The sequence below is a fragment of the Acanthochromis polyacanthus genome, chromosome 10 (assembly GCF_021347895.1).
Source record: "Acanthochromis polyacanthus isolate Apoly-LR-REF ecotype Palm Island chromosome 10, KAUST_Apoly_ChrSc, whole genome shotgun sequence".
Classification (NCBI taxonomy): Eukaryota; Metazoa; Chordata; class Actinopteri; family Pomacentridae; genus Acanthochromis; species Acanthochromis polyacanthus.
Genome location: NC_067122.1, coordinates 1,960,398 through 1,988,391, shown reverse-complemented (window position 1 = coordinate 1,988,391; position 27,994 = coordinate 1,960,398). Strand labels below are relative to the sequence as shown.

The window sequence follows — 27,994 nt, the reverse complement described above, 5'->3', positions numbered from 1 at the left end:
ATTTGGGAAAAGGCTGGAATGTGTCACATTCAGGACAGACTCAGGATTCTGAGCCAGATGACTCTTCCAGGGTTGTTTTTTTTCTCTCCTGGAATGAGGAGAACGCTATCTTTGTGGATTTAAATTGGATTTAAACAAAAATACAACAGGGGCTAATGTGCTGTTTATACTATTTAAGCCTATCCTGCTTATCTCCTCTTCTGTTTGTGTTTTTGCAGTCAGAGGTCCAGACCGTACGTCATGGTGATGGAGTTTAGATGTGTGTTCGGGCTTCGGTCCCACTGGGCCATAACAAACTCTCCAAATGATTTAAGAAGTCGGGCTGCAGGTAGTGATGAGTTTATGCAGACCGACGGGGTTTAAGTGACCGAGAGGCGGTGTCAGGTTTCTCAGAAAGCGCTCCAGACTTGTGCAGTTTCCTCGGGGCAGCAGGATGGATTTTCTTTGTGTGGAGTCTGGATTCATCTGCATGTGACCCTCCCTCTCACCTCGGATTGGCCAGCGCTGCTCCAGCATGTGGAAACCAACATCCAAACTTCTCTCAGTCGGAGCCAAACTTCAGAGAGTGGAGGAGGCTGAAGAGGGAGGCCGACAGCTGTATGAGTGAGTAACAACTGCAGGCAGACAGAATGAAGAAAGAGAGGATGATATCTTAATTGTAGGTTTCTATAATTGTGTCCTGACCAGGCTTCTAGGTATTTACTTGAGAAAACCAACACTTTTGGTTTGTGGTTGTTTGTCTTGTGAGAAGAGACTGTGGATTATATTGAAGAAAAACTGGATTTTCTGATCGTTTTACCTGGAAATCATTATTTTTTTCACTTGTGATTCCATACTAGACATTTTTAGAGTCAGTTTATTGCCGTTTTCTGACTCATATTTTATGTTGAAGCCAATTTGGAGTCTTTTTTTATTTTAAAGACATGCTAATTTAGCCAGTAGACAGGACATTTTTATTACTTCACGTCATTATGCTGCTGGCTCTGCTTCTGGTTCTGAGCCTTCATTCGGAGGTTTTCTCCTCGGAGCTGTCATCAATAACTATCCAGTACCGTGTTTGGGAGGAGCAGCTGGCGGGAACCCAGGTCGGCCGGCTGGTGGACGACCTCCGACAGAGGGATGAAGGTGGCCTGCTGGAGGATTTCCAGGTGGTGGAGCAGGGAAAAGCCCTTCCTTTCTCCGTCACCACTCGAGACGGGGTCGTCTCCACCCAGGGCCGGGTGGACAGGGAGGAGCTTTGCCGCGGGTCGGACCTGTGCGAGGTGGCCTTCAGCGTCCTGTACAGGAAAAGCGGCGCCGTGAACTGCCTGCGGGTTCGTGTGGAGGTGATGGACTTGAACGACCACGGTCCCAGCTTTCCCAGCGCTCTGCAAGAAGTGGAGATCTCGGAGACTGCCAACCTCAGGATGCGGATCCCTTTGGACCGGGCAGTGGATCCGGATGCCGGACCCAACGGCCTCCAGACCTACTCGCTGTCTGTCAACCAACACTTTGCTCTGGATGTGACTGTTGGTCCAGGTGGGACAAAACAGGCGGAGCTGGTGGTGATTAAAGAGCTGGACAGGGAGGTTCAGCACTCCTTTGACCTCACCTTGCTTGCTTGGGATAAAGGGAATCCACCGAAATCCGGGAGCACATTAGTCCGGGTTAACATTCAGGACTCCAATGATAACAGCCCCACGTTTGAGGACAGCAGCCCCACTGTGGAACTACCTGAGGATACAGCTATTGGGACAACCATCATCAAGCTGAAAGCCACTGATCCAGACCAGGGCGCCAATGGGGAGGTGGAATACTTGTTCAGTAAACACACTCGTCCAGATGTTCAGAAACTCTTCAATGTGGATCCTCAAACCGGAGCTGTGAGCCTCAAAGCACCTCTGGATTATGAGGCTCAGTCTTCTTATGAAGTGATCGTACAGGCCAGCGACCGTGGGCCCAACGCCATCCCCTCTCACTGCAAACTGCACGTCAAGCTTATCGATGTTAACGACAATGCACCAAGGATACGCATGACCTGGACGCCACCCAACTCACCTGTGGCAACCATGATGGAAGGAGCACCAGTGGACACTTTCCTTGCCCTGGTGACGGTCTCTGATGCAGATTCAGGAGGAAATGGACAAGTGAATGCAGTCATTAAGGAAGGGTCTGGCCCGTTCCGCCTTAAACAGATCCACGGCGGCAATTACATGATCATCACCGATGGCCATCTGGATCGAGAGAAGATCATGCAGTACAACATCACGCTCCTCGCTCGGGATAATGGAGCTCCCTCACTGTCTTGTGTTGAGCACCTGCCTGTCCACGTTTTGGACGAGAACGACAACTCCCCCGTCTTCTCCACCTCCGTCTACAAGGCCTCCTTCAAGGAGAACAACGTGGCAGGCTACCATGCTCTCAAAGTCGAAGCCCACGACGTTGACCAGGACCTCAGTGGAAGAGTGTCCTACTTTATGAGCAACTCCATCGACCAGGAGGCTAAAACACAGTCTTTCTCAATTCACCCCAAAACTGGAGTGATTAGTGTGCAGGAACCTTTGGACTACGAGGAATCTCACGAATTCTCTTTCCTTGTGGAGGCTGTTGACCACGGACATCCACCGCTGACAAGCACGGCCACTGTGCAGATCAACATTGAGGATGTAAATGACAACTATCCGGTCCTAAAAGAGCCGAAACCGAGAAAGGGCGTGGCTTCTCTAAGTGTACCTGTCAATGCTTACAAAGGGGAGATAGTGACCGAACTGGGGAACGACATAGACGAGGGAACTGCCACTCTAACAGTCGATCACTCAGTCAGAGAGGGGTCCATTGGGTTCCTTGCATCCACGATAAAGGCAGAAGATGAAGACTCGGGCCTAAACGGAGAACTCCAGTACCTCATAATTAATGGAAACCAGCACGGACTCTTCTCACTGGATCAGACTACAGGCCAGCTTTTTGTTAACACCACTAACGCTACTGAACTTATCGGGAAAACCTTCAAGGTGGACATTTCCGTGTCTGACATGGGCACTCCCAGCCTGGCCACAAAGGCGGCTCTGGAGGTGACTTTCATCAACCTTAAGGACCATCTAAAGAACTCGTCACCAGGAAACCGTGGCCAGCTCAGCTTCACCATGATGATGGCGATCTGTCTGGGCGCTACATGCCTGCTTCTCCTGCTCGCCATTGCTTTGGTGACGACGTTCTGCCGCCCAGAGAAACGGGACAACCGGGCCTACAACTGCAGACAGGCTGAGTCCAGCTACACCCGCCATCCTCGACGTCCTCAGAAGAACATCAGAAAGTCTGACATTCAGCTCATTCCCGTCATCCGGGGCCGAAAGGAAGACCATCCCGAGGACAATGGAGAAGCCCAACCACTGACTCCACCTTCAGTCTCAGAGGATCTACCAACCGAGAGGCAGTATAACTTAATGCCATCAGTTCTGAACACGAGCTTCCATTCCCAAGGCTACGTAGAAGATGATGCAACTCCACCGGCCCCCGTTCACTGCAGAACACTCAGGAAACCCGGAAACATCGAACTGGACGGTGCTTTGCCTCTGACACCAGCCACGTCATACCGGACTCTTCGCAAAGCCAGAAACCCTTCGTCGTCTTCCTCGGCCTCACATTCGAGCACCTTGAAGCGGCAGCATCACCGCGAAGGTAAAGAAGCCGAGCTGCCGAGGTCGCCGTCACAGGCGACTCTCAGGAGGCCGAAGACCTCAGACGGACAAGGAAACCACGACGCAGAACACCGGCAGATGCTCCGAAACCTGGTTCGCCTGTCCATGGCTGCGTTCGGAGACTCCATCGAGCTTTCCTCAGCTTCGCCAGAGGTGCAGGTGAGTCATGACATCTTATTTTACCCATGAAATTTAAGATGAATTAATCGTTTGTTGCTAAATAACAATTTATTTAATGATTTTAATCAAAACTTGATTCATATGAGTGCTTTTACTCTGGATTTAAAATGTAAAAAAGCACAAAAAATGATGAAAATGTGACAGCAAGGCTAAAAATACATTCAGATTCAGATTCAGATAAACTTTATTTATCCCCGAGGGGCAATTAAGGTGCATATGAGCAGCAGGATGTTATAAAAAATAGACAAGGTATTCACAATAGGATAAAAAAGAATAAAATAGAATATCAAATCAAATAACAACTGAATACTGTAGTGGTAAAAACAACAGCAAATACCTGGAATATAACACCATTTTTAAGCTGATTTGAATACAGTTAAACAATACAATTTTGTGGTCAAACATTGATGATAAGAATGAATTATTAGTAGGAAAAACACAGGTTATTGATGTGGACATTATATGCAGTTTTGGCTCGTTTTTTTAAATTGTTGACATGCATATTGATAATTTCTTTGTGATTTTACTAGTTATTACCTGTAATTTAACAAAACAAGAGCAAATTGCTGAACAAAAAATGTTAAAAACTGCTTACAGCAAACTTAAGATTGATTTGAAACACAAAATTCACTAGAACTCATTTTAAATTATGATGTTAATGTGACTTAATTCATAGTATTTAACAAAAAAACACCTTTTTCTTCGTTCTAAGTTGATGTTTAATGATTATATTCAATAACTAGTCACTTGCTTATGAATAATTCTTAGAAAATAAGATAACTTTCTGATCTTTTTTGTCATAAATTAACTAAAGCATCTTTATTGGATTAAAAAAGCCCCTCGCCTATCTATAAATATGCCTGAAAAGACAATATAAAACCACATTGTGCAGAGTACATGTCTTTTTCAACAAATCTGAGACTGATTTTAGACATAGCATTCATTTAAACACAACTTTGCTTCCATCTTCTACCTCCATGATGGTATTTTAAACCTGTTCTTATTTTCATTCTGCATTATGACCAGCTAACGCGCTCTGATTTAAAACCACATCTACGTCAACATCTGCTCACAGTTAGAGTAATTAAGCCTCCCTCCCTCCCCTCTGCAGGCTTTGAGATTAATCTGAAGCGAAGTCCATTAAAGAGCACACAGAATGCACAGATTCCCTTACAGTTTCCCAGCAGCCTCTCTGCTTTTTGGGCCTCCTCCATGACGTCTTCCTCAGACAGCCTGGAGGCGGTAGCCGGGTGGAGGTGTGTGCGGAGCTGAAAATCCCCCAAAGATAGTCTGACAGTCGTTTTTTTTCTTCAGATATCAGTTTCATATTGAAACCAGGAGGAGGAGGAGGTTGATCTCCTGTTGTGGGGGGTCTAGGGGTGAGGAGGGTGAGGAGGAGGGAGGGTGAGGCCAGCCAGAGTAAGCTGCGATGTGTTTGTAGTGTAAGCTAACACCGCTATGACATGCTGCTCTGTCACTGACAAATGGCCCAAAAACCACTTTTACTGAGCAGCAGCAGCAAGAAAAACAGCCTCAGAGTGCAGAGCAGGATTCTGAAGTAAGGCAGCACGGCTTTAACCTTCAGAGGATTAAAATAATATCACAAAGAGTCCATTTTTATAACTTTATTCACATTTTTCCTCTAAAAACTGAAATCACAAGTCCAAAAACATGCAGTGAAAAAGCCAGATTGTTCATAATTTATTAATTAATTCCTTCAACTGGTGACACACAGTTTTAGGTTAACAACTAATATTAACGACACTTAACCATTTAATTCCTCTCGAGTAAGCATTCATTTTAAGGGAAATCGACTTGAAGTTTACAATTTTTTTCAGCATAAAGGTACATTTTACCCAGATGGAGATGAGAGATGAGGTGATGAGATGAACTTTATTGTCCAGAAGGAAATTTGCCTTGGGCTAAAAGTGCAAAAACAAATACACAACAAGCACAAAACAACTACACCCCCGTCAAACGTTTTAGGACAATTTCTCATTCAAATGAATGAGAAAGTGTCCTAAAACGTTTGACAGGGGGTGTCCATATGACACCTCAGTCAACAAAAAGTCCTTCAAAGGGTAAGAATAACGTGTTGCACTGAATAGAGGGTTAAATACAATAAAATAAATACAACTCAGATCATAAGAGTACTAAATACTGAATAAAATGTAATCTGGAAACCAAAGCACAAAGACAAGAAGATAAAAAGATAAGAGGTGTTTCCTTCTCCAACCGATGGATGCTAGGATTGTTGCTGTTTATTTAAGAGTGTTTAAAAGTGTAAATCTAGAGTTTTTGTCACCAGGTTTGACTTTAATCTCTTTTCTTTACTCTGTAATCCCACTCGAGTTACAGCAGAAGAATGTGAAGATGCTGAAGTACGAGTAAACCTAAGTACTGCATTAGAATTAGAAAATCAGTTCAGAGGGACAAAAGTTCCAAACTTCGTCCTACAAAGCCGACAGATAAACAAGATTCACTGTAGATGTTATTTTTCTGCAAGTCCAGCTCAAACACAACAAACCATGAACGAAACTAGTTTATTTTAACTTAGTCCTACATTATTTTGTATAGTGTGACTTTAATTGTTTTTCTACTGTCTGTTCTACCTTTTTTTAATGTTTTATCATCTGAGCTACCATCACCGTATTCTGTTGTTTTGCATTTAGGAAATAAAAGTGAACAGGACAAGTAAAAAATCCTGACAGCAATAATAAAGTGAAGCATTAAAGACAGGAAAAATAGACGTGTATAAATAATAGATTAATATTTATTATGAATGCATATTCATTAAACTTAAATACAAAGTTGCAGTGTTTTAGTAAATTAAATTACAGATGTTAACTTTTTGACCACTGAGTACAAACATTTCCTCACTTTTATGCTGTTACATCTTCAAAACTACCAAAAAATATGCATTTGTAACCTAGTTTGGGCCTATCTGGTGAACCCAAGTCATTATTTACTGTATTTTTAGCTCTGTTTTTGGTCTCCACCACCTCCAGAGGAAAACATCTGGCTCCGTAGCTGCTAAACGCTGTTCACTTCTAACTGCATCTGCTGCTGTTTGGTGCCGAGTAGGCCGTGTACAATGGATTCTTTTAGCCAAACAATGAGTCACTGTGAAGCTCTGTGGAGCTGCAGATTCAGCTGATAATAGTTTGTAGCTACTTCAGTAAACTGTGGACAGATTTTAGCTGTGTGAAGGCTTAAAATAGCACAGACGGTACTGAAAGGCATCCAAAACTTAAGATCTACTCAAAAAAAAGTCATTTCTGCATGCATGTATTGCCATGCATCTTTGATATCTTGCAAATTTTGGCATTTCTGTTCTAATTAGTGTCACGTTTTGGAGCCAGAATTGATAAAACAGTTAAGAAAATACCAAATATATAGTTCATTAATGCAGGACAGCTTAATAATCTGAGGATCAGCATGAATTTAGCTTTGAGATCCGCGTCATCGAGGGCGAAAGTCGCTGCCAACGCCCAGCAGACACAGAACAAAGACCTGGAACCAGGTCCAACATCCTCACGTGAATCCTTTCTGCCCACATCCCTCCCAGTCGGCCCAGTTGGCACTCCTCGACCTTCACATGTTTCTCTCCTCTCTGAAGGTCGCAAAGGAAGAGGTCTGCATGGACGCCTGGGAGGAGGAGGGGGATTTACTGTTCACCTCCACCTCCACACACACACACACACACACACACACACACACACACACACACACACACACACACACACACACACACACACACACACACCGTTCACTCGTCCATATTTTGGAGTCCATCCTGGAAGGAAACCGGCCAGAGAAGAATAGGCTTTTACGTAGACGCTGCATCCTGTCGCTGCAGCAGCATGCACGTGTAAAAACACACAAATGTCACGGCCATAAATTAGCACACACACACCTTTAGCAGTGTGTGTGTGTGTGTGTTTCCTCCCCGGTGTACAGTGTGTATCCGCTGTATAACAGAGCTGTCAGCAGAAAGGTGGACACAGTTGCTCGGTTCTCACACCGTAAAAACCAACACAAAGAAAGAAAAACGAGCATGAAAAAGAGCACAAATCCTGTCAAATGGCTCTCTGGATGGATAGTTGTAGATTCAGACATCAACGTTTGCTCTTTTAAAAGTAGTTCATTGTCAAACGCTCCCTCTTATCAAGTCATTTCTGTCTGTTTTAAAAGCTTTAAGTGTGTTGCAGGAGTGTGTTTAACACCTTTATAGGACGTTCTGCTTGTCTGTCTGCACTGAAAACACATCAATATTTACAGTTTAATGAGAAAAAACACTTTAGTAACAATACTGTGATCAACAGGTTTTTTCATTCTTCAACTTTCTAAAATGATCTGGAAAAGAAAATGTGCAGATGACAAACATGTATGTAGCACTTTAAAGCAACATGTGGCCTTTATGCTGCACGAGTTTTTGCTGACTGGGTCCAGTTTTAGAGCTCCTGAGGTATACATTTACGTTTTTTTATATTTTGTGTTGGAAGATTGCATGACAAAGTTTGGCTGATTTGTAGACAGTTTATAAATGTTGTTGAACAATTAACCCGTAGATTCACAGCAAAAAACATTTATTTACACCCACTGTCAAAAGTTTTAGGACGCGTTCTCATTCATTTGAATGAGAAAGTGTCCTAAAACTTTTGACAGGGGGTGTACATGTTAGCATGAAACAGGACAAAACTGTCCACATCAATAATCTGCGTTTTTACAAACAGTAATTTATTCTTTTCCTATGTTTGACCACAAAATTATGCAATTTTACTACATTTAAATCAGATAAAAACATTAGATCCTTTTTTACATTTTTTACAGTGTTTACAGTCGCTCCGATTTTAGCGTATTTTTTGCACACTTGTGGCCAACTTTTCACCTATTTTTTTCTTTTTATTTATTTATAGATTTTACACAAACACTAGACCACAGTCAAAAAAGAGAAGCCAGAATGTTTTCATACAGATCCTGAGTTTATTTCATCAGCCTTGAATTGGAACCAAATTCAACCTAATTTAATTTTTTTAATAGTTCTATAGATGCCAGGTTTATTCTTTAACACTAAATTATTCCATTTTTCTGTATTTAAATCAGCTAAAAATAATCATTCCATCATTATTTTGCAGATATTTGACATCATCTTTTATAGTTTTTGAATGTTAAATATTTTTTTGGCACTTTCCTGACAAAATTTATATTTATACAGATTTTACAAAGCAGAACACAATATGAAGCTTTTCACCTGAATGTTTTCATGTATGGCTGTTTATCCGAGCCAGCAAAGCAGCTTTAAAAGAAACAAACATCTGCACTGTGATCATTTACCTGCATTATGATGTTCTCAGGTGAATGTAGAAAGAGACAGAAGATGTGAAGTTTGTGTTCTTCAGTGATGTCTGGAACTGACTCTTCCTCCTCTTCCTCCTCTTTCTCCTCTTTCTCCTCTTCCTCCTCTTTCTCCTCTTCCTCCTCTTCCTCCTCTTCCTCCTCTTTCTCCTCTTCCTCCTCTTTCTCCTCTTCCTCCTCTTTCTCCTCTTTCTCCTCTTCCTCCTCTTCCTCCTGCAGCAGATCTCCCAGCTCCTCTCTCTCCTCCGTCAGGGTCAGCTGCAGCCGAGGCCCAACTTCAGAGGAAACAAATATTCTCATCGTACCGGCAGGTCAGTCTGACTTCTGCTCCTCTTCCTCCGTCCTCCTCAGACACAACAAAGCAGAAGCACAAAGCCTCTGCAGCTCATAAATAACACTTCTCTGGCATTAATGCTCTTTAGAACTGACATATTAGTGCTACTACCAAAGGTTTACTGGTGCTTACGCTGAAATTCTGCACTTACTGCCTTAAAGATAAGAATTTACTGAGCTCAGATATTCATGACATAAAGTTGAATCTGCTTCTTCGTCACACGGTTTCTTTGTCAAGTTATAGAGCTGATTATTCACTTGGAAAACTGTGAGCTGCAAATAGAAAACACATGCTGCTGCTCCCAGTCGCTTCATGTAACGAGGTCGTGGTTATCATTGTGTCATCGCTGTGAAAAGAAGCAACCGGGACCTAATTTAAGACGCAGCTTTCTTTTTTTAAAATAAAGAATGGATCCTTTTAACTTCAAACAAGCAAAACAAAACAGTCTTAACTCTAAAACTAAAGAATTTGGGACATATAAATGATATCAGATCATGTTTGGAAGCCCTGAAAAGTACAGATAGAAGCTGAATTAGCTTGAAATTAATAAAACTTAAAATCAATTCCGTAAAATTCCTGCATGATGTTTTACAATGTGACAAATAACTGCGTGATATCAGAGGAGGTAGTAGCCTTTTGTTAACTCTTTGAACTCTTTTTGTTCCTGCTGTTACAGGCCAGTTTATACCCCTCTAGGCCACTTTGTACCCCACGGGATACTTTGGCCAAGGCCAGCTTAGACCTGTTGACACGTAAAGATTAAGCCTGTTAAACTCGTAATCGTCAAGTTATTTTGGTATTTTCTTACAAAGAAGGCCGATGTTTTTTGTTGTTGTTTTTTTTAAATCCTGGAATGCAAACTAAATTAATTAAAAAGATATCTCACTGTTTTTCCGAGCTGCAAAGTAAGTCACATTTTATGTTCCTCCTGTCTCCTCTCTGCTGCGTTTTGATGTAAACAAGCTGCTGTTCAGCCAGTTTTTCTGTTTGTTGTTGTTGTTTTATTTGTGAGTCATTCGAGATTTAATTAATTCTCTCAACAGAACTGAATTTAGTTTTGCTTCTGTTTAATGTCAGAAGAAGATCGGGAAAAGCGTGTTGAATGTTTTTGAAGCTAATGCGTAGCACGGACAGGATGGTGTGGAGAGAGGAACTAGATGTATAGATAACAGTGTCATCGGTGTACAGACAGATGTGTGAATTGGTTCCAGCATGGGTTATGTCGTTGATGTAAATGTTAAAGAGTGTGGGACCAAGTATTGAACCCTGTGGAACACCTTTGTGAATTGGTACAGGGTCTGAGAGAAGACCCTCCACCCTCACTGACTGAACAATAGTTTCTGAACCAATTAACACAATTCTCATAACCTTTCCAACAAAATGAAGTGGTTGACAGTCAAAGCCAAGTTTATAAAAACAGCTGTTAAAGGTGCATACATTGTCATTTAGAACTTTAAGTGACGCTAACGTAAGTGATGTTTTATGTTCCTCTCAGTCTCCTCTCTGCTCTGTGTCGGCGTAAACAAGCTGCACTTCAGCCAGTTTTTCTCGTTGTTGTTGTTTTATTTGTGAGTCATTCATGATTTGATTAATTCTCTCGACAGAAGTGCACATCACACAAGACTAGTTCAAGGATCATCAGAAAACTGATCATCTGACTTAGTTTTTGTCTTTTAAACCTGCCAGTATCATTCAGGGTTCATGTGTTTTCATGTGTTTTCTGGTTTTATCTGAAATTAATCAGAGTTTGGGAAAACTTGAGCATAAGGCAGGCAAACCGAGTAGATCATGCCAAATTTTTGTGTAAATGAACTTTTAATTTCACTGTAGCGTCACATGGAGGACCTCACACTGGCCGTCTCATGTGGTTTTCAGTCAGTCTGAGTTTTCAGCCGGGGTTAGTCTGCGGCTGTTTTATGGTTTTCACCGCCAACACGTTCCTGAAGTTGTTTTCTGGCAGAAGAGACGCTTTCACTCTTCCTAAAAGCTCTCTATTTTAGCGTTTAAAACCGAGATATTTGTGGTTCTGGCGGAAGAAGTTTTCTAAAGTTCACTCAGGCTGCTCACCAGTCATCTCCTCCTGCAGACTTTAAACAAACTCCACCTGCAGCTTCCACAGTCTGAAGTCCTGAAATCACTTCTTCCCTCCTCCTCGTCTCGTTTCATCCTCAGAGGTTTGTTTGAGAGCCAGCTGGCTGCCGGTCTGTGATCACTGCTGCGCTCTCTGATCAAACCAGACGCACATTAAAGAGGAATTCCACCGTTTTTAAGAACTCGCAGGTGTTTCTGCTCAACTGTAGCAGCTTTAATGTGTTTGGGATGTTTTTAAATTATGTTTTGCTGTGGTTCAGATGAGGACTTATTCAAATGTTTACCACAAATGTAACCTCATCAAATAGAGACATCACAAGTAGCATTGTTAGAATTTATATGATGGAAAGATTGTAAAAGGGGCTGGAAAAGATGACAGATATTTAGCACTTTAAAGTAACACGTGACCTTTTAGACTGCATCAGTTCTGCTAATTACAAAAAATCCACTTTTAGAGCTCCTGAGTTCAATAACTTTATGGTTTCTTACATTTTACATCAGCAGACTGCATAACAAACTCTGGCTGATCTGCAAACAGTTTAGAAATGTACATTTTTGAACAATTAACTTCACAGTCAAACACATTTATTTGCATGATAGAGCTGAACAGGACAAAACTGTCCACAAGGCCCACATCAAAATCTGTATTTTTACAAATGGTAATTTATTCTTTTACAATGTTTGAACCCCAAATTATATCATTTTACTGTATTTAAATCAGCTATAAAAAGATCCTGATATTACAGATATTTGACATTATTCTTACAGTGTTTACAGTATTTGAATGCTACACTTGCACTGATTTTAACATGTTTTTGGCACTCTTGTGGCCAAAGTTTCACAGATTTTTTATTTTATTTTTAAATTTTATTTTATTTTTTTTACAGATTTTACAATGCAGAACACACGCTAGAGCCTTTTAGCTGAATGTTTTCAGGTAGACTCTTTGTTTGTTTCATCAGCCTGGAATGGAAACCAAATTAAACCCAGTTTTTTAAAGAAAAAAAAAACAACCTTGGAAAGATATATTGCTGTTTTCCTGAGCTGTAACTGACCTAAAAAGTTAGAACCTAATCAAATCAAACGACGTCTCCCTCATTTTTATTTATTAGCTTTTTAATTGTAAATAGGACTGTAAACACCTGATTTAGATGGTATCAGATGATTAAATGGCAGGTAATTCCCATTAATATGGACCAGCAGGGACCTCCTCTTCCCATGCTATCATCCAATCAGATCAAAAATAATATCAGCATCCTGAATAAGCTTTGTGCCAAAATTACTCCCTCTAAGTCCAAATGTGGACATTTTTTTCCTCTAGTAGCCCTTAAAGACCGACCAGGACATATTCTTCTAAAATTTTACACACTGTAGTGCTATTTTTTGGACTATTTTTGTTTGCTTTACATCAATAATACCCTTTTATTCCAAGTTTTAATAATATATATTGACTTATATCTTAAATACTACAATAAATTGTTTAAAAGGTCTTCTCACAGACCCTGTACCAATTCACAAAGGTGTTCCGCAGGGTTCAATACTTGGTCCCACACTCTTTAACATAAGCCTAAAAAAATACACTGGCAATTGCAACTCCAACACAATTAAAGGTTCAAGATGACAAAAAAAGCAGATGTATGGGAATGATGCAGAAGGATCATTTCAAAGTATGATAACATACTAAATACTTCATACTTTGAGCCGTAAACTCAGCATGTCAACCTTTTCTGTGCTTTCTAATCTGGATGAAACTCCCCTCTTGAAGCTCTTGTCCAGCCTTTACAAAGCCAGATGAGCAGACCTCTGCTCTGGTATCAACACTTCAGCTGGAACTTTTGCTTTTTTACTCGACGTGGTGAAAGCCAGAAGCTGTAGCTGATAAACGTCTTCCTCCATGTTTCTGACCGACTAAAATAACAGCAGCAGGCAAACAGGACGCAAAGTCCAGCAGGAAGAGTGTCTCATAACCCCACGGTGTTTCAGGGACCGAGTGGAGGCAGGTTAGAGCAGATCCATCCCACTGACTCACCGCCTCTGACAGGATGCGGCTACATCAGCGTCACCGTGGCGATGAGGTTAGATCTGACATCACTGTTCTTGTACCTGTGAACACCTCCGGCAGACAAAGAGGCCTCTTTAACTCTGATACAGTTAGCAGAGTCATCACAAAATGCTCGTATGAGATGAGATGAGCTAGATTTTAATCTCCAGGAGCAGATTGTAAAGAGTCTGTTCGCTTTAAGTCGTTGTCTTGTCTGAGCCTGCCTCCAGCTGCGTGGTTATCAATGGATTTGTCACCTGAAACCTCAGGAATGTTATCAGCTTTTTATCTCCAACACACCAGAGCTCTGGCTTTGTATCTTTAGATTCACTCTGCTGTGATTCGTGGTCTTTGGGAAGGAAAATACCTGCGTGATGTTGTGTAAAAGTTCATTCTTGTAGTTGGCTTTAGTTGTTCTGCGTCATTCAGGAGATCCTTATTTTCAAGAACTACCCCAAAATAAGAAGTTTATTCTATTTTATTTTTAACTCTTAATGTATTTTTTTTATTTTTTGAAATCAAACACCAAAGCTGCCCTTTTAGTTAAAATAAATGGACCCTAGTTAACCCTCCTGATGTCCTCATTTACAGGCACCAAAAAATGTTTCCTTGTCTGAAAAAAATTCAAAAATTCAGCAAAAAAATTCCCAAAATTTCTGAAAATTTGCAAAAACTTCAGGAAGAAAATTCAATAATTCCTTAAAAGTTTTCCTTAAAAGATTTATTTTAAAAAATCCGACGAATTTGGCAAGAAAATTCTTGTAAATATTTTCAAAAAATTAGTAAAAATTTTCCAAAAAAATCCTAAAAATAAAAAGTGTATATATATCAGTAAAACTTCTAATGTTTTCTTTAAGAACATTCACAAAAAAATGAATGATTTTTTGTGAATGTTCTTAAAGAAACTTTTTAAACATTTTTTTCCACCAAAAATGTTCAAAAATTTCCCAAAAATGTTGAAAATATGGACATCAGAAGTTTCACTGTGAAAATACATTTTTTCCACCACATTTTCAGGTTTTAAACCCGGACAATGTGACCCACAGGATGATACGAGGGTTAAGACACAACATCAAAACTTTGTTGTGAAGCAAATACGGCCTCAGAATCAGTACGTTTCTGTTGTGTTTGTGTGCAGATATGGAGGTCAGGACTGTTCCGACTGGCAGAGCACCAAAGACAGCGGACATGGAGAAAGCGAAGCCGGAGACATGGACTGGGAACCTGGAAGAGACTCTCCAATAGACCCACAACTGGAGGAAGGACTCAACAACCTGCTCAACAACCCCGGTAGGTAACACACTAATCTGATGGAGTGCTGTGAAGTATTTGCCGCCCGACAGAAATCTTTCCTTTGTCACACTTAAATGCTCCGGATCATCAAACTAATTTTAATATTAGACAAAGGTAACCAAAGAAAACACAAAATGCATTTTTAAAATTCATGATTACATTTATTGAAAGAAAAATGTTGCCCTGTATGAAAAAGTAATTGCCCCGGTAGCTATCAATCTACCAAATGACTGAATTCATTCATCAGTTGCTGCCATTGCTGAGGCTCTGGGACTCCAGAGAACCACAGTGAGAGACATTATCCACAAATGGAGGAACATGGAACAGTGGAGAACCTTCCCAGGAGTGGACCAACCACCAACATTTCTCCAAGAACATCAACATCTAATCCAGGAGTCACAGAAGAACCCAGAGGAACATCTAAAGATCTGCAGACCTCACTGGCCTCAGTTAAGGTCCGTCTACATGATTCCACAATAAGGAAGACTTTAGACTTTAAGATTCTGGAGTGGCCGAGTCCAACTTGGATCCAACGGAGATGATGTGACAAGACCTTTAAAGGACAGTTCATGATCTAAAACCATCTAATATCACCAAATTAAAACTATTGGACCAGAATTCCTCCATGGTGATGTAAAAGACTCAAGCTGGAACAAACATTTAACTGCAGTTGTTGCTGCCAACAGACCAACCAGTTACTAGGTTTAGGGGGCAATTACTTTTTCACAGGGGAGATATAGGTTTCCAAATAATCATCATTTGAAATCAAAGTTTTGTGGGTTATCTCTGTCTAATATTCAGTAAATACAAATTTTAATTTGATTATATGGAACATTTAAGTGTGAGAAAGTTTTCTCTAGGGGGGCTAATACTTTTTCATGACACTGGAGATACATTCAGATGTTGGAGAAAACATTAAAACAGATTTAATGAAAATATTTTTGGGAGAAAACAGATCAAGAAAAGTTTCAGGTGGTCATCAGTCATTGCTGTACTTTTTGATTCATTCTCAACTAAATGTTCTGGAAAGATGTTAGAAAACAGGAATGTAAATTAAATATTGCAGATTACCCATGAATAGTTTCCTTTGGCTTTAGTACACTGGTGACCGTCAGGCAAGTTGTGAACTGTTTTCTGTTCCTCTATTATTACTCGGTTCAACATTATCTTCTAATGATGAGAAAATTACCTCATAATCAGGGTGAGTGTTAGTAATGTGCCTCAGGAGCTTGTAATTCTGGTTGTTAACTGTAGCTATTTCGGTTGACTGAAATTCCCAAAGCGTAAACAAATAAAGGTTTAAAATCAGTTGTTTAAGGTACGTAAACAACAGAACTTTATTTTTAACGCATCCACTTGTAGCTCTTACTTGTTAATTCAATTAAACTCTGTTGTGGCTGCTCTTTTGTTAGTGTTTAGCTCAGCGTGATACTATTCTCTCCACGCTTGTGCCCAGAACAACAAAATATACAGTCCGTTTATATCGAGATTATTTGTTGTTTTGACTTTATTTTAGTTTGTCTCTAATGTCGGTGGACTCGGCACTGTTTGTCTAGTTCTGTTGTAAACTAAACTGGTGTCGCTGAGTTTAGCTGTGACCTCCTGGTGAAAGTCTTTGATTCGTCCGGACAAAAGCAGCTGAACTGTGACCCCAGCAGGACATACAGACGGCTCGCTTACAATGGACACACACTGACATGTAGAAAACAGGAAGAAAGCAGGAAATAACACAGTGGCAGCTTATACATCCACATCCACCCACACGCTCCACTCATCTAGGATTCTTACTGTGACTCCTCATGTTTTTCAGATTCATGCTGCTGCTAGACGTGGTGCTTCCTTTGTTTTGAAAATCTGTGTTTTTATGTTTGTCTCGTTTCATATCTTGACTTCAAAGTGTCAGTCCATCACAATGTATTAGCTTGTTAGCTGTTTGAAGCTTATTGGTGTTAGCATGTTAGCGATATCATCATAATATTTTTACAAGCGTGTTGGCATTATTAGCCTGTTTATTGGCTAATGGTGCTCACATGCCCGTATATAGAAGTAATATAAAATTATCTATGTATAGCTAATCAGTAGTTTATTAGCTATGAACATGTTAGCTGTAAATTGGCTAATATTGCTAGCATCCTTGTATATAATAGCCATATATCATTAGCTGTATAACCAATTTTTAACTATATAGCTAATCATTAGCATATTTGCGATATATTAGCCTGAGAATTTTATAACCAGGTTGGGTTATTAGGTTACCATGAATGTTTTACATTAAGCATTTTAGTGCCACCTGCATGGGTTATTTCTAAACGTTTTGGCTTGAATATTTAAGGACAATTAGCAGCACACATCAACACAAAATATTAGCTTGTTAGCTGTAAATACTTTGATGTTTGAAGCTTATTGGAGTTATTATGTTAGCGATATCGCCATGATATTTTTACCAGCATGCTTGCATTATTAGCCTGTTAATAGTTCCTGACAGTTTTATTAGGTTAGCATATGTTAAGCACTTTACTGCCACCTGCATTCATCATTTCTAAAAGTTTTAGCTTGAGCATTTGAAGATAATTAGCATAGAGTGTTGTTAGCTGTCCCCTGACATGTAGCATTACAAGCATATTAATGTGCATAGCATGTCAGTTAGCATGTAAGGTTGTTAGCAGATAGCGTGGGCACAATGGCTATATTAGCATGCTAGCTTTATATTAGTTCTGTTAGCATGTTGTGGCTGTTTGATCATGTTTGACTCGATTAGTGTTATATTGGTGTGACAATATTATTAGCAAAATATTATTATTATGAGCATTTTAGTGTGTTTGAGTATTTTAGTAATTTCTTCTATGTCAGCATGTTATAGTGAAATCATTTGTTTTGTTTATGTTTGTGATTGTGTTATTAGTATGTCAAGGCTATTAGCATGTCAGAGTTAGCATTGTTGGGAGGGCAGCCTTAAAAGCATGGGGCTGCCACTGGTATTGATTGCTTTTAGCATTTTAGTTTTAGGATAGGGTTACTAGCAGATGGTGATGTCAGCGTGTTAGAGCCATCAACATGTAGTATTATTAGTGCAATTAACATGTTAGGTTTGTTAGCAAATGGTATAAGTACACTGGGATGAATGGTTATAGCTGTTAGCTGATGGTCGTATTAGCTTGTTATTGCTGTTGGTGGGTTTTATAGCCTCATAGTATTATTGATATGATATTATTATTATTAGCAATGAAGTGTGTTTTCACAATTTTAGTAGCATGTTTTACCTCGGTGCTGCTAGCAAATGATGTTGATAGCATACTAGGTTTGCTATGCTATTAGTCAATTTCAGATAGCTTGTTGGGCATGATACCAATATTGAAAAGAATAGAATATAATTGATTAGCCTGATTATATTAATGGTTAGATGTATCATATTGGAATATTATTAATATAAAGTGTTCCTTTCTTGTCATTAGCATGTATTCCAAGTATTTTTATTAGCATGTTGGGTTTGTTAGATAGTAAATATATTAGGCGTACTGTGGTCAGTCTTAGCATACTACTGTTGTTACCTGGTTTTATGGCTTGCTGGTTATGATATTAGCATTAAAGTGTGTTTTCATCATCTTTTCTCCAATTTTTTGTAGTTTATTAGTAGAATTTTTGTTATATTGTTTATATGTTTTGAGTTTTGTTATTAGCATGTTAGCTTTTCCATAATACAACAGCAATGCAGGTCAGATTTGTACATTTCTGCACTGCATTTCCAAGTTCTAATTGTCATTTTTATTACGATAGCCTTCCTTCCCAGAGTTCAGCTGCGATGTTTTAGCTGCCAAACCCCGAGGCTCATTGTTTCGCTGGGAATTCCAAGGCTGTGTGAAGGCCAGCGCTGGCTTTGTGCGGCGTCTCGGTGTGTACAGTAGATGTGTTAAGCAGTTTCTTCCTGGTATTGTGGTGCCAGGGCCTCAGGGCTAGCGGAGGGGTTTACCGCCTAGTGATGGCTTCGCTTTACAACAGGACAAGAGGGAGAAACAAAGGAGCGAGTGGGAGTTTGTTGTGTTAATGTGCGATGCTTGACTCACCTTCTAACCTGCAGGCGGTATGATCAGATCACACTGACGGCTCAAGCTCTGATGAAGCCACATTCCTCTTTTTGTGACTACTGTTTTCTTTTCTACCTCTACCTGCATGAATCACACACATAAATACCTGTTTCTTTGTTCATATCTGAAGGTGATATTATAAGGGCACGTCACATTTGTGGCACGTACACAGAGTTGAAGCATTTTAAGTGCTAAATGCTGGCTTTATCTCTGAATGATCCGCTGACAAAAAGGATTTTTATGTTTGGAGGATCTGCAGTGAAATGCTGCCAAAACAAAGGAAGGAAAAGGGGGAAGGGTCTCGCTCTGGGGCGGTCTGCACCTCAGTGGGTGTATGCATTAGTTTAAGTGTGTGTGTGTGTTGGTCTGTTAATTCCCCATCTGGTTGTGGTTAGATGAAGGAGACCGCAGCTCTTCATTAGTCGGAGCCCAGAGTCAAAGAGTATTGAACTTTTCTACTCTACCGTGTTAATCTGCTGCCTGGGGTTGCTGGTTATTTTACATTTACGATCATCATTTTCTAATTAAGCTACACATGAACTTATTCCAGCTACACTTTGAAGAGATCTTTAATGTTTTTAGGCCTAGCAGACAATGAGGGCTGTACAATGAAGACAGTTCAACATGTCCAGACTCTCTTTGTGTAAGTCGGTTTGGTAAAAACTAAAACCTCAGTCAGAGTTATCGGGTATCATGAAGGTGGTTTTCAACTTTCTTTATCAACTCAGACTTTCTGCTTCCAACTCTGTTCACATAAAAGAGGACGTTTAACGGGTCATGTGACTCTTCTTCTGCTCAAAATGAACCGATGGTGTTCATCTGCTTCAATCAACAGCTTGTTTTAATGGAGAACTATGAGAAAAATAAAATGTATGATGTTAAACAGCGACAGGAATGAGAAGAATGTTGGTGGAAAACTGCTAAACTGTGATACTGTAACTACACGGTCTCATTCAGTGGTTTTAGTAATGTACAGCTCAACATGTTCACAGATAAAACATTTTCCTTCAGCTGAGAATCTGGATCGCTCATAAATAATTTTCAGGAAATGATTTGGTTGAAGACAGACGCTTTTTACAGCTTATTTAAATCTAAACTCTGAACAGAACCAAGTTAGCTCTACAGCATCAGTTACCATGGAGATCTAGCTCCGCAGCATCAGTTACCATGGAGATCTAGCTCCGCAGCATCAGTTACCATGGAGATCTAGCTCCGCAGCATCAGTTACCATAGAGATCTCGCTCCACAGCATCAGTTACCATGGAGATCTAGCTCCGCAGCATCAGTTACCATAGAGATCTCGCTCCACAGCATCAGTTACCATGGAGATGTAGCTCCGCAGCATCAGTTACCATGGAGATCTAGCTCCACAGCATCAGTTACCATGGAGATCTAGCAGATAAAAAGAGAACCACCTTCATGACACTAAAACCTCTGACTTTTAAGCTCAACATACCTGCTGACCCACTAATCTGGTTTCATAGTTCAGCCCTCAGGAACAGCAGGACATAAACAGGATGTCATGAGAATAAGAAGACAATATCTGAATGTTAAAAAAAGGGCCTGCATGTTTTACAGTGAAAATAAGTGAAATGAAACGTATAATCATCTCGTCTCTGTTTGTTTGCGAGTTAGAGACTCGGTTCGTGTGTTTTAACTCAGACACACCCGACCGTTACGCCACCAGAACCCACTCCACTGTCACACTGTCATTTTTATGGCTTTGTGGACGTGATGTTCGGCGAGTGTTTGGAGCGTGCAGGACGCCAGAGATGGCAGGAAAAGCCTGTTTACAGCAGCCAGATAAAACCGCTGCGTCCTTCCTTCTTTTCCTGCCTCGTTCAGCAGCAGTCAGACAGACTCTAACAGGGAAGACTGCTTTATTTCAATCTGCAGTCTGACCCACAAGCAAAACAAATCTGGGAACATCACAACTGTTGTTTCACACTTGACATATTCGCTGTCAAGTCAGACAAACCCTGGAAGGAAGAAGTCATTTATGGAATCACACAAACACTCAGCATATCTCTGGACTTGGACTGGATTTCATAACCTGATTGCTGTGGGAGATCTGTGCTGTAAAGATGACTGTGTCCCCAACATACTTATGGCTCATTAGTTAGAAGCTTCCAGATGCTTCTGCTGTTTGGTTCCCTTCAAGTGGACCAACAGCTGGAATAAAGCTGCCTATAAAGGAAGGTCTCCATCTGCTGCCAAGCTAACAAGAAGCGGTTTGCTTGTGGTGAAAAGCTCATGGGAACACATGCTAATTAACAAGTGGGTGCAGATTTTTAATAATTGTAGTGTTATTATCAGCAGAGCTCTTTTGTTGAAACTGGTGTTTTTGAAGGAGAATGTTCCTAAACTTGTAGTGTATTTTGTCTTTTAGCTTGAACTATTGACTGACTTTAGGTGGCTGAATTTGTCTGGCATCTCATTTTATATGTAATGAAAAAAATGCGTTGATTGAATGTTTTCAAGTTTAAAAGTATATTATGCATTTTGGGGTAACCACACAAGTCATGGGAAAATGTCAGCTTGTCACATGAAGCTTGAAGAAAAGGGTCAGCGGATAGGCTCAAGGTTAGATTATTTCATTTCAGAGCACTTCATCCGATTCAAGGTTTAGGATCGTATCTGAAAGCAGGGAAGGTTTAATAAGTACTTGACACTCTTTACAATTTACTAAAGTGTTCTTTATTGGTTTACTAAAAGTGCTGTTGTTACTGTTGCCTTAGAAAGAATAAATTATCCTCAGGCTGTTCTGCTGTACCACCTATTTATGTTTGAAATACTGATTATTGGTCGATTTTCATTAGGACTGACATTGTTACCTGCAGAAGATTGATGAGAAATGATATCAAGGTTTTGATGCTAACTGTACATAAGTCCACTTTTGGCATCTAAAGCTGCGAACCACCGGTCCAAGAGGTCAAATCATTCTGTTGGCTGCTGTTTCTGGATGTTTTAAAGGGAGGCTCACCAGGTTTGGAGCCATTTTGTTGGAAACATCGAGTCCAAAGTTAAACCAATGTAACTGATGAACCACTGAGGTGTCCGGTACTGACGGAACTCTTGAGGCCTTTCTTACCTGAACTCTTTGATTGTTACCTGGTTTGATCTGATTTCTTTAGGTTTTATTGGTTTCCTCCACATCATGCTGTTGGTAAAAACACCAAAACTGATCCAGAGGTGAAGAAAATCAAACCAAAATCAAAAGAATGCCCATTGATTTTCTAAACTCCAAAGCACAAACACGGCAAATCTTTGACGAACACTCCTTACAGATGATCAAACTTGATTTTGTTCATTTTTATCCAGTCTGTCAGTGATCTAAACAGGAGAATGGAGCATCCAGACTCTGCTGGTAGACACTTTCTGGTGAGAACAGGCAGTTTAATCATCCGTTGTGGATCTGTTCTCCCTGCAGATGATGTTTTCTCAGAGATCAGCGACCCTTCCTGGATGGCCAGACTCTCCCTCCCGCTCGCTGGTGATTACCACGACAACATGTTCGTCCCCAACGGCCCTCCATCCCCAGAAAGCGAGCTTCTTCCCCGGGACGGCCTGGACTCCTCCTCCTCCTCCTTCTCCACTTTCGGTAAAAACAAAAAGCTTTATTATTGTTATTCCATACATCCATTGTCTATACACAATTTTATCCTCAGTAGGGGCTCACTTGGACAGGTTTACAATCCATCACAGGGCTACCAAATCACCAAACACACTCACATTCACACCTACAGACAGTTCAGAATCACCAAGTAACCTCAGCAGGTCTTTGGACTGTGGGAGCTGAAGAACCCGGTGAGAACATGCAAACTCCACACAGAGTGATCCCAGACCCAGGCGCTATGAGGCGACTGTGCTAACCACCAAACCACCGTGCAACCAGAAATTACAACTCGCCAAAGTTAAATCTACTGATTTACTTTGCTTAAATGGAGTCAGTCTAGATTAAAGAAGACTGGATGTCCTTAACTGCCTCTTGATAACTAGTGGCATGTTTTGTAATGTGGACTAAACTTTCAAACCGTCCAAAACTTACATCTAATATAAAACATACACCACTGTTCAAAGTTCGGGGTTTAGAAATGTCCTTAGGTTTGAAAGAAAAGAAGTTTTTTCAATGAAGACAACATTAAATGAGTGATAAATCCAGTGTAGACATTGTTAATGTGGTAAATGACTATTCTATCTGTAAACAGCTGGTTTTTAATGGAATATCTCCATAGGGGTACAGAGGAACATTTCCTGTGTTCTAATGCTACATTGTGTTAGCTAATGGTGCTGAAAGGCTCATTGATGATTAGAAAACCCTTGTTCAGTTATGTTAGCACATGGATAAAAGTGAAGATTTCATGGAAAACAGGAAATTGTCTGGATGATCTCAAAACTTTTGACTGGTAGTGAATGAACGAAGGCATCTTTGGGGTGAACACTTTCATTGGCATTGGAACAAAAGCCGCTGACCTATCTATAAAAATGAATGAAAAGACAATATAAGACCACATTGTGCAGAGTTCATGTTAGAAATGCAAGTAAAACAAACTTGCCATGTCTTTTTGTAACAAACGTATGACTGATTTAAATCATAGCATTCATTTACACACAACAACTTTACCTCCATCTTTCATCTGCATGACAATTTTTAACCTGTTCTCATTTACATTCTGTACTTAGATCAGCTAATGCACTACATTTACGTCAGCATGTGCTTTTCATGGGTCTGGGTGACCACAAACTTTTGAACGGCAGTGTATGTGACGTTAAAACACATTAGTAGTAATCAAGAAACATGTCATGTTCCCAGAGATATCAGCACAGTGACGCCTTCTCGCATCCTTCAGGTAAAACTCCAGAGAAGGACGGTCCGCTAGGTGGCGCTCTGCTGTCGGAGGTCAGCACGCTGTTCGAGATGCTGATGACGCAGAAGGCCGACGCCCACCCCGGCCCTCGGCCCGACGTCCTGTATCGACTGTCGGCTGCGTACCGCCGCTCTCTGGGCCTGGACGGCGCTGCAAACACCACACCAAAGAACTCTGGGAGCGCTGAGAAACCGCCGGGTCTGACTGCATCCTCAGGACTTTACCAATAAGTCCAACGTCTGCTCAGCAAACACTGGAAAAGACTGAGAGCAGAGTGTATGTAGATAAAGTATATGATTTAAGCTGTAAATAGGATGAGGACGAGTCAGTTTCTGTAGAGAGATGATGAGGATGTTTCAGCTCTCCTGTGGCAGGAAGACGACTGAGAGTCTGGTTCTCAGATGGTGGAAGAACAAGCAGAAGGACAAAGAAATATGATGCATCGATAAACTGCAGCTGTCAGACTAATTCACACACAGCAACACTCTACTGTGTGCCAAACAGCTTCCCTTTTTCTCCCCAAGACACTGTTCCGTTCAACAAGTTGTTTCCCAAAACTATCATGAAGAAATACCCCAGAACTACTGGAGGAAGATATAAAAACACTGTCCTGAGTCTCCCCTCGTCAAAGATCAGAGAAATGACAGAAGTTCAACATTAAATATTCTGTCAAGACTGAAAAATCTCTCGCCACAAGGAGAGTGGATGAAGTTTAACCCTCTGATTTTTTACAGTTTCAGAGCCAGAAACTGAATAGAGAGAAAAAAAACCTTCAGATCTTCTAATAACTTCCAGATTCTTTCAGGGAAAATAACCAAATTTAAGTGTATAAATCAAAATCACTTCATTATCGAATTAACTCATTAAGAAGTATCCATAAATACAAGACATCCTTTAAAAAAGCAACAACTCTGACTCACAAAGAGTTTTTCAGGTGAATTAGAAAACAAAAATATACCATATCCATACAACAAATGCTGCAAAAAGTGACACAGAATGGCAAAAAATTTGACAAAATGACACAAATCAAACACAAAACGACCAAACATTAACCCAAAAAGGAACAAATGACACACAGAACACCACAAAACTAGAGAAACAAAGCACAAAACAACCAATTATGAACCCAAAAAGAACAAGCGAGAGACAAAACGCCACCAATGAAACACAAAATAACACAGAAAAAAACACAAACAGACCAAATACAAAACCAAAAAGGAAAAAATGAGACCAGAACACCACAAAATGAGTCAAACAAGACAAAAAAAACAAGAGAAGTCGACAAGAACCTACTGGATGAATAAACGGTGAACAGAGCAGCAAGTTGAAGATACGTCCAGGATGGTGAAACGTCTTTAAAGTGTTACTGTGATGAGTGGTGTCAGAAAGATTTGTCTGTTAAATGGCTTTCAGTGAAAAATGGGTCACAGTGAGCAAAAAGGGACAAACACAACGATCCATATTTGAACCTCCACTCCTGCTCTTTTACAATCTGACCCTAATGAGCCACCAGGATGTGAAGCAGAAAAACAATGCAAGGAAACAGATCACTCAGGAAATAAACTACCTCTCTGACGCCAAACACACCCAGAAACCAAAGACAGGAGGGAAGAGGCAGCCGGCCACTTTCAGTCCATATGTGGGTCAGTCTTTGTCTGCACCACAAATTTTACCTTAAAGTTCATTTATTCGGTCTGAAAGCTGCTTAGAAATGGAGGTTTCTGCACCATCGGACCAGTTTACAGCCACGGGGATGCATTAGAAGAGACAGATCCAGTCAAAATGGTGCTGCAGCAGATAAATCAGTCACTTCAGGTTTAAGAGGAATGCAAAGGAGGAGAGTGCAAGTAAAGACACAGATGATCAATGTTTTATTTTAGACTTTAGATGACTTTATTGAGCCGTGACAGCAGCATGGATGTTCAGTTATGGGGTAAACTATAAGATGACACAGAATATTAGGGTATAAAAAGATGGTCAAATAAAATAAATTTTAAAAAAATTAATTAAAATAAAAAGATATGATCAAATTATAAAAAAATTAATAAATAAAATAAAATAAAATGAAATAAAGGGAAAAAAGTAAAAATCTCTAAAATATAATATGGAAAAAAAATCAACAGAAGATGCAAGAGTGATATAATGATAATAAGTAAAAATATATAATACATAATAAATAAATAATAATCTAAAAATGTATTATTGAAAATATATTTATAATATAATAATAAAATAATAAAAAAAATTGAATGTGCTTCTGTTGATTTGCACATTCCTGTAGACTCGTTAAAAAAATCTAAATACTGTCACTCTTCTATATTCTGTAGATTTTTTGTCATTATATATATATATATATATATATATATATATATATATATATATAAAATATTCAATTTCTTGTATTTTATTTCTTTCATCTTATATATTTTTATTTTTATTTTTCAAATTCCACACGCAAAATTTCCCCTTTAAACCATGAATATTTTTAGCGTTTCAGGAATTACATAGAGGCAGACTGAATACTAAAAATAGAATAAGAGCAGGAATCCTGGCTGGAAGATGAACCTGGTATTAAAACCTTATATTTTACCCTAAAATGTGACCTAAAATGCTCTTTATTTCAAAGTTTTCTCTGGTCAATTATCAGACACCAGATTTCTATGACTCCATGCCAAAAATATGAACAAACTGGTGCAGTTTTGTTGTTTAAACTGTGATATATCCCACAATATTGATGCATAAAGTTGGTTTTAGAGCAAAAACATGCTGAATAAAAACGAGATTTTGGTTTTAGATTGTGACACATAGAGGGATGTAAAATAGATGTGGTGTTTTTATGTGTTCTTCATGTTTCTGTTGCTTCTTCTTTGAAGTTTTGAGGGTCAAAAAATGCTGAACCAAGTATTTAAATTAAAAATGTGACATTCTAACCCAGATCTTTGTACTTCAAAGCTGAAAATATTAGTAGTATGAAGGTGAAACTGTACGTTTGGTCAAATATAGTAAAGTTATTGTGTGAAAGAAGGTTAATTCAGATGGTTCAGCTTATTATCTCACTACCTGGAGCCTAAATTGGAAGGGAGCAGATAAATTCCGTGTTTTTAAAATTCTATTGTTGTGAGCCGGCGACCAGGAGGAAATGTTGTTTTGTCTTTTTGTTTTTCCCTCAGGACTAAAAAAACAACCAGCTCACTATGGAAAAGAGAAAAAGTTTCCTCTAAAGTTGTCTTATCTACAGCTGTTTTTGTCCATTCCAGCACTTTGTACATAATTATTTTTATGCAACAACTCTTTTTTTTATGAATTTTAAAGTAACTTTTGTAACTTTTTTCAATAAAATGTTCATCATGTTCATTTAAAATGTGGAAGGATTTCTCTCTTTCTTTCATTTATGCCTTATTTTTATGAAGAAGACTATTTTTTTCCTCTGTTTTGGTTTATTTTGGTGAGAATAAGGCTGACACAGGTGAACGTGGATATTCCATGTTGATTCAGTGCTGAGGTGTTTCTGTGTGCAGTGCGCCCTCTAGCGTTTAAAACACACACTTACACCACAGTATGACGGGGCTGGAGTGGGACTCATCTTCAGCCTCAGACCGGAACACTTTAGATCACGACCTACTACTATTAAATCATGTAATTCTAGCCTTGTCTTGTAATTCAGTGTGTTTTTCTAAAATATTTCCAATTCAGTGCTAGTAAGGGTTGCTTCACAAAGAGGATTTATTCCAACATGAGTGCACATCTCCAACATTATTCTTTACAGCAATATCAGAATCTATATTCTATTTAAATGAGTGTTCAAGGATATCCAAACCTTAAAAATGAAATAACAGTAGAAATAAAATGTGTTGCACTTTCTAATAACACTATCATTTCTTTTTCCTCTGCAAGGAAACAGTTCCATCACAACTTAAATTTCACTAATATTCGAACATCAGTTAAAGGGATAATCTCCAACACTATTCTTTACAACATCACAATGTCCTTTTTTGCAATATCAAATATCAAGCAAATCAGTGTTCACAGATATCTAATGCTCATGAATAAAGAATAAAGATTGACCTGTT

At 39.6% G+C, this 27,994-nt stretch overlaps 1 protein-coding gene across 2 annotated transcripts; it reads left to right on the top strand.

Moving 5' to 3' along the window:
• The first annotated feature begins 526 nt into the window (after window positions 1–526).
• Window positions 527–27,988, top strand: pcdh12 (protocadherin 12). 2 transcript variants are annotated; one of them, XM_022219187.2, is made up of 5 exons: window positions 527–3,836; window positions 9,438–9,526; window positions 14,820–14,971; window positions 22,487–22,657; window positions 23,907–27,988. In XM_022219187.2, exons 1-5 carry the CDS (start codon window positions 972–974, stop codon window positions 24,152–24,154), a joined length of 3,525 nt encoding a protein of 1,174 aa, XP_022074879.2. In that variant the 5' UTR covers window positions 527–971; the 3' UTR covers window positions 24,155–27,988. The 2 variants fall into 2 exon arrangements, with proteins under 2 accessions (XP_022074879.2, XP_022074878.2); XM_022219186.2 differs by having other exon boundaries at window positions 9,435–9,526.
• Window positions 27,989–27,994: the final 6 nt, after the last annotated feature.

Bases quoted from the DNA above. Each gene is read 5' to 3' on its own strand.
- pcdh12 (XM_022219186.2), top strand. From the start codon at position 972: ATGCTGCTGGCTCTGCTTCTGGTTCTGAGCCTTCATTCGGAGGTTTTC. The intron at 3,837-9,434 runs GTGAGTCATGAC...TTCCTCCTGCAG, and splicing joins CAGCTTCGCCAGAGGTGCAG to CAGATCTCCCAGCTCCTCTC. The intron at 22,658-23,906 runs GTAAAAACAAAA...CGCATCCTTCAG, and splicing joins CTCCTCCTTCTCCACTTTCG to GTAAAACTCCAGAGAAGGAC.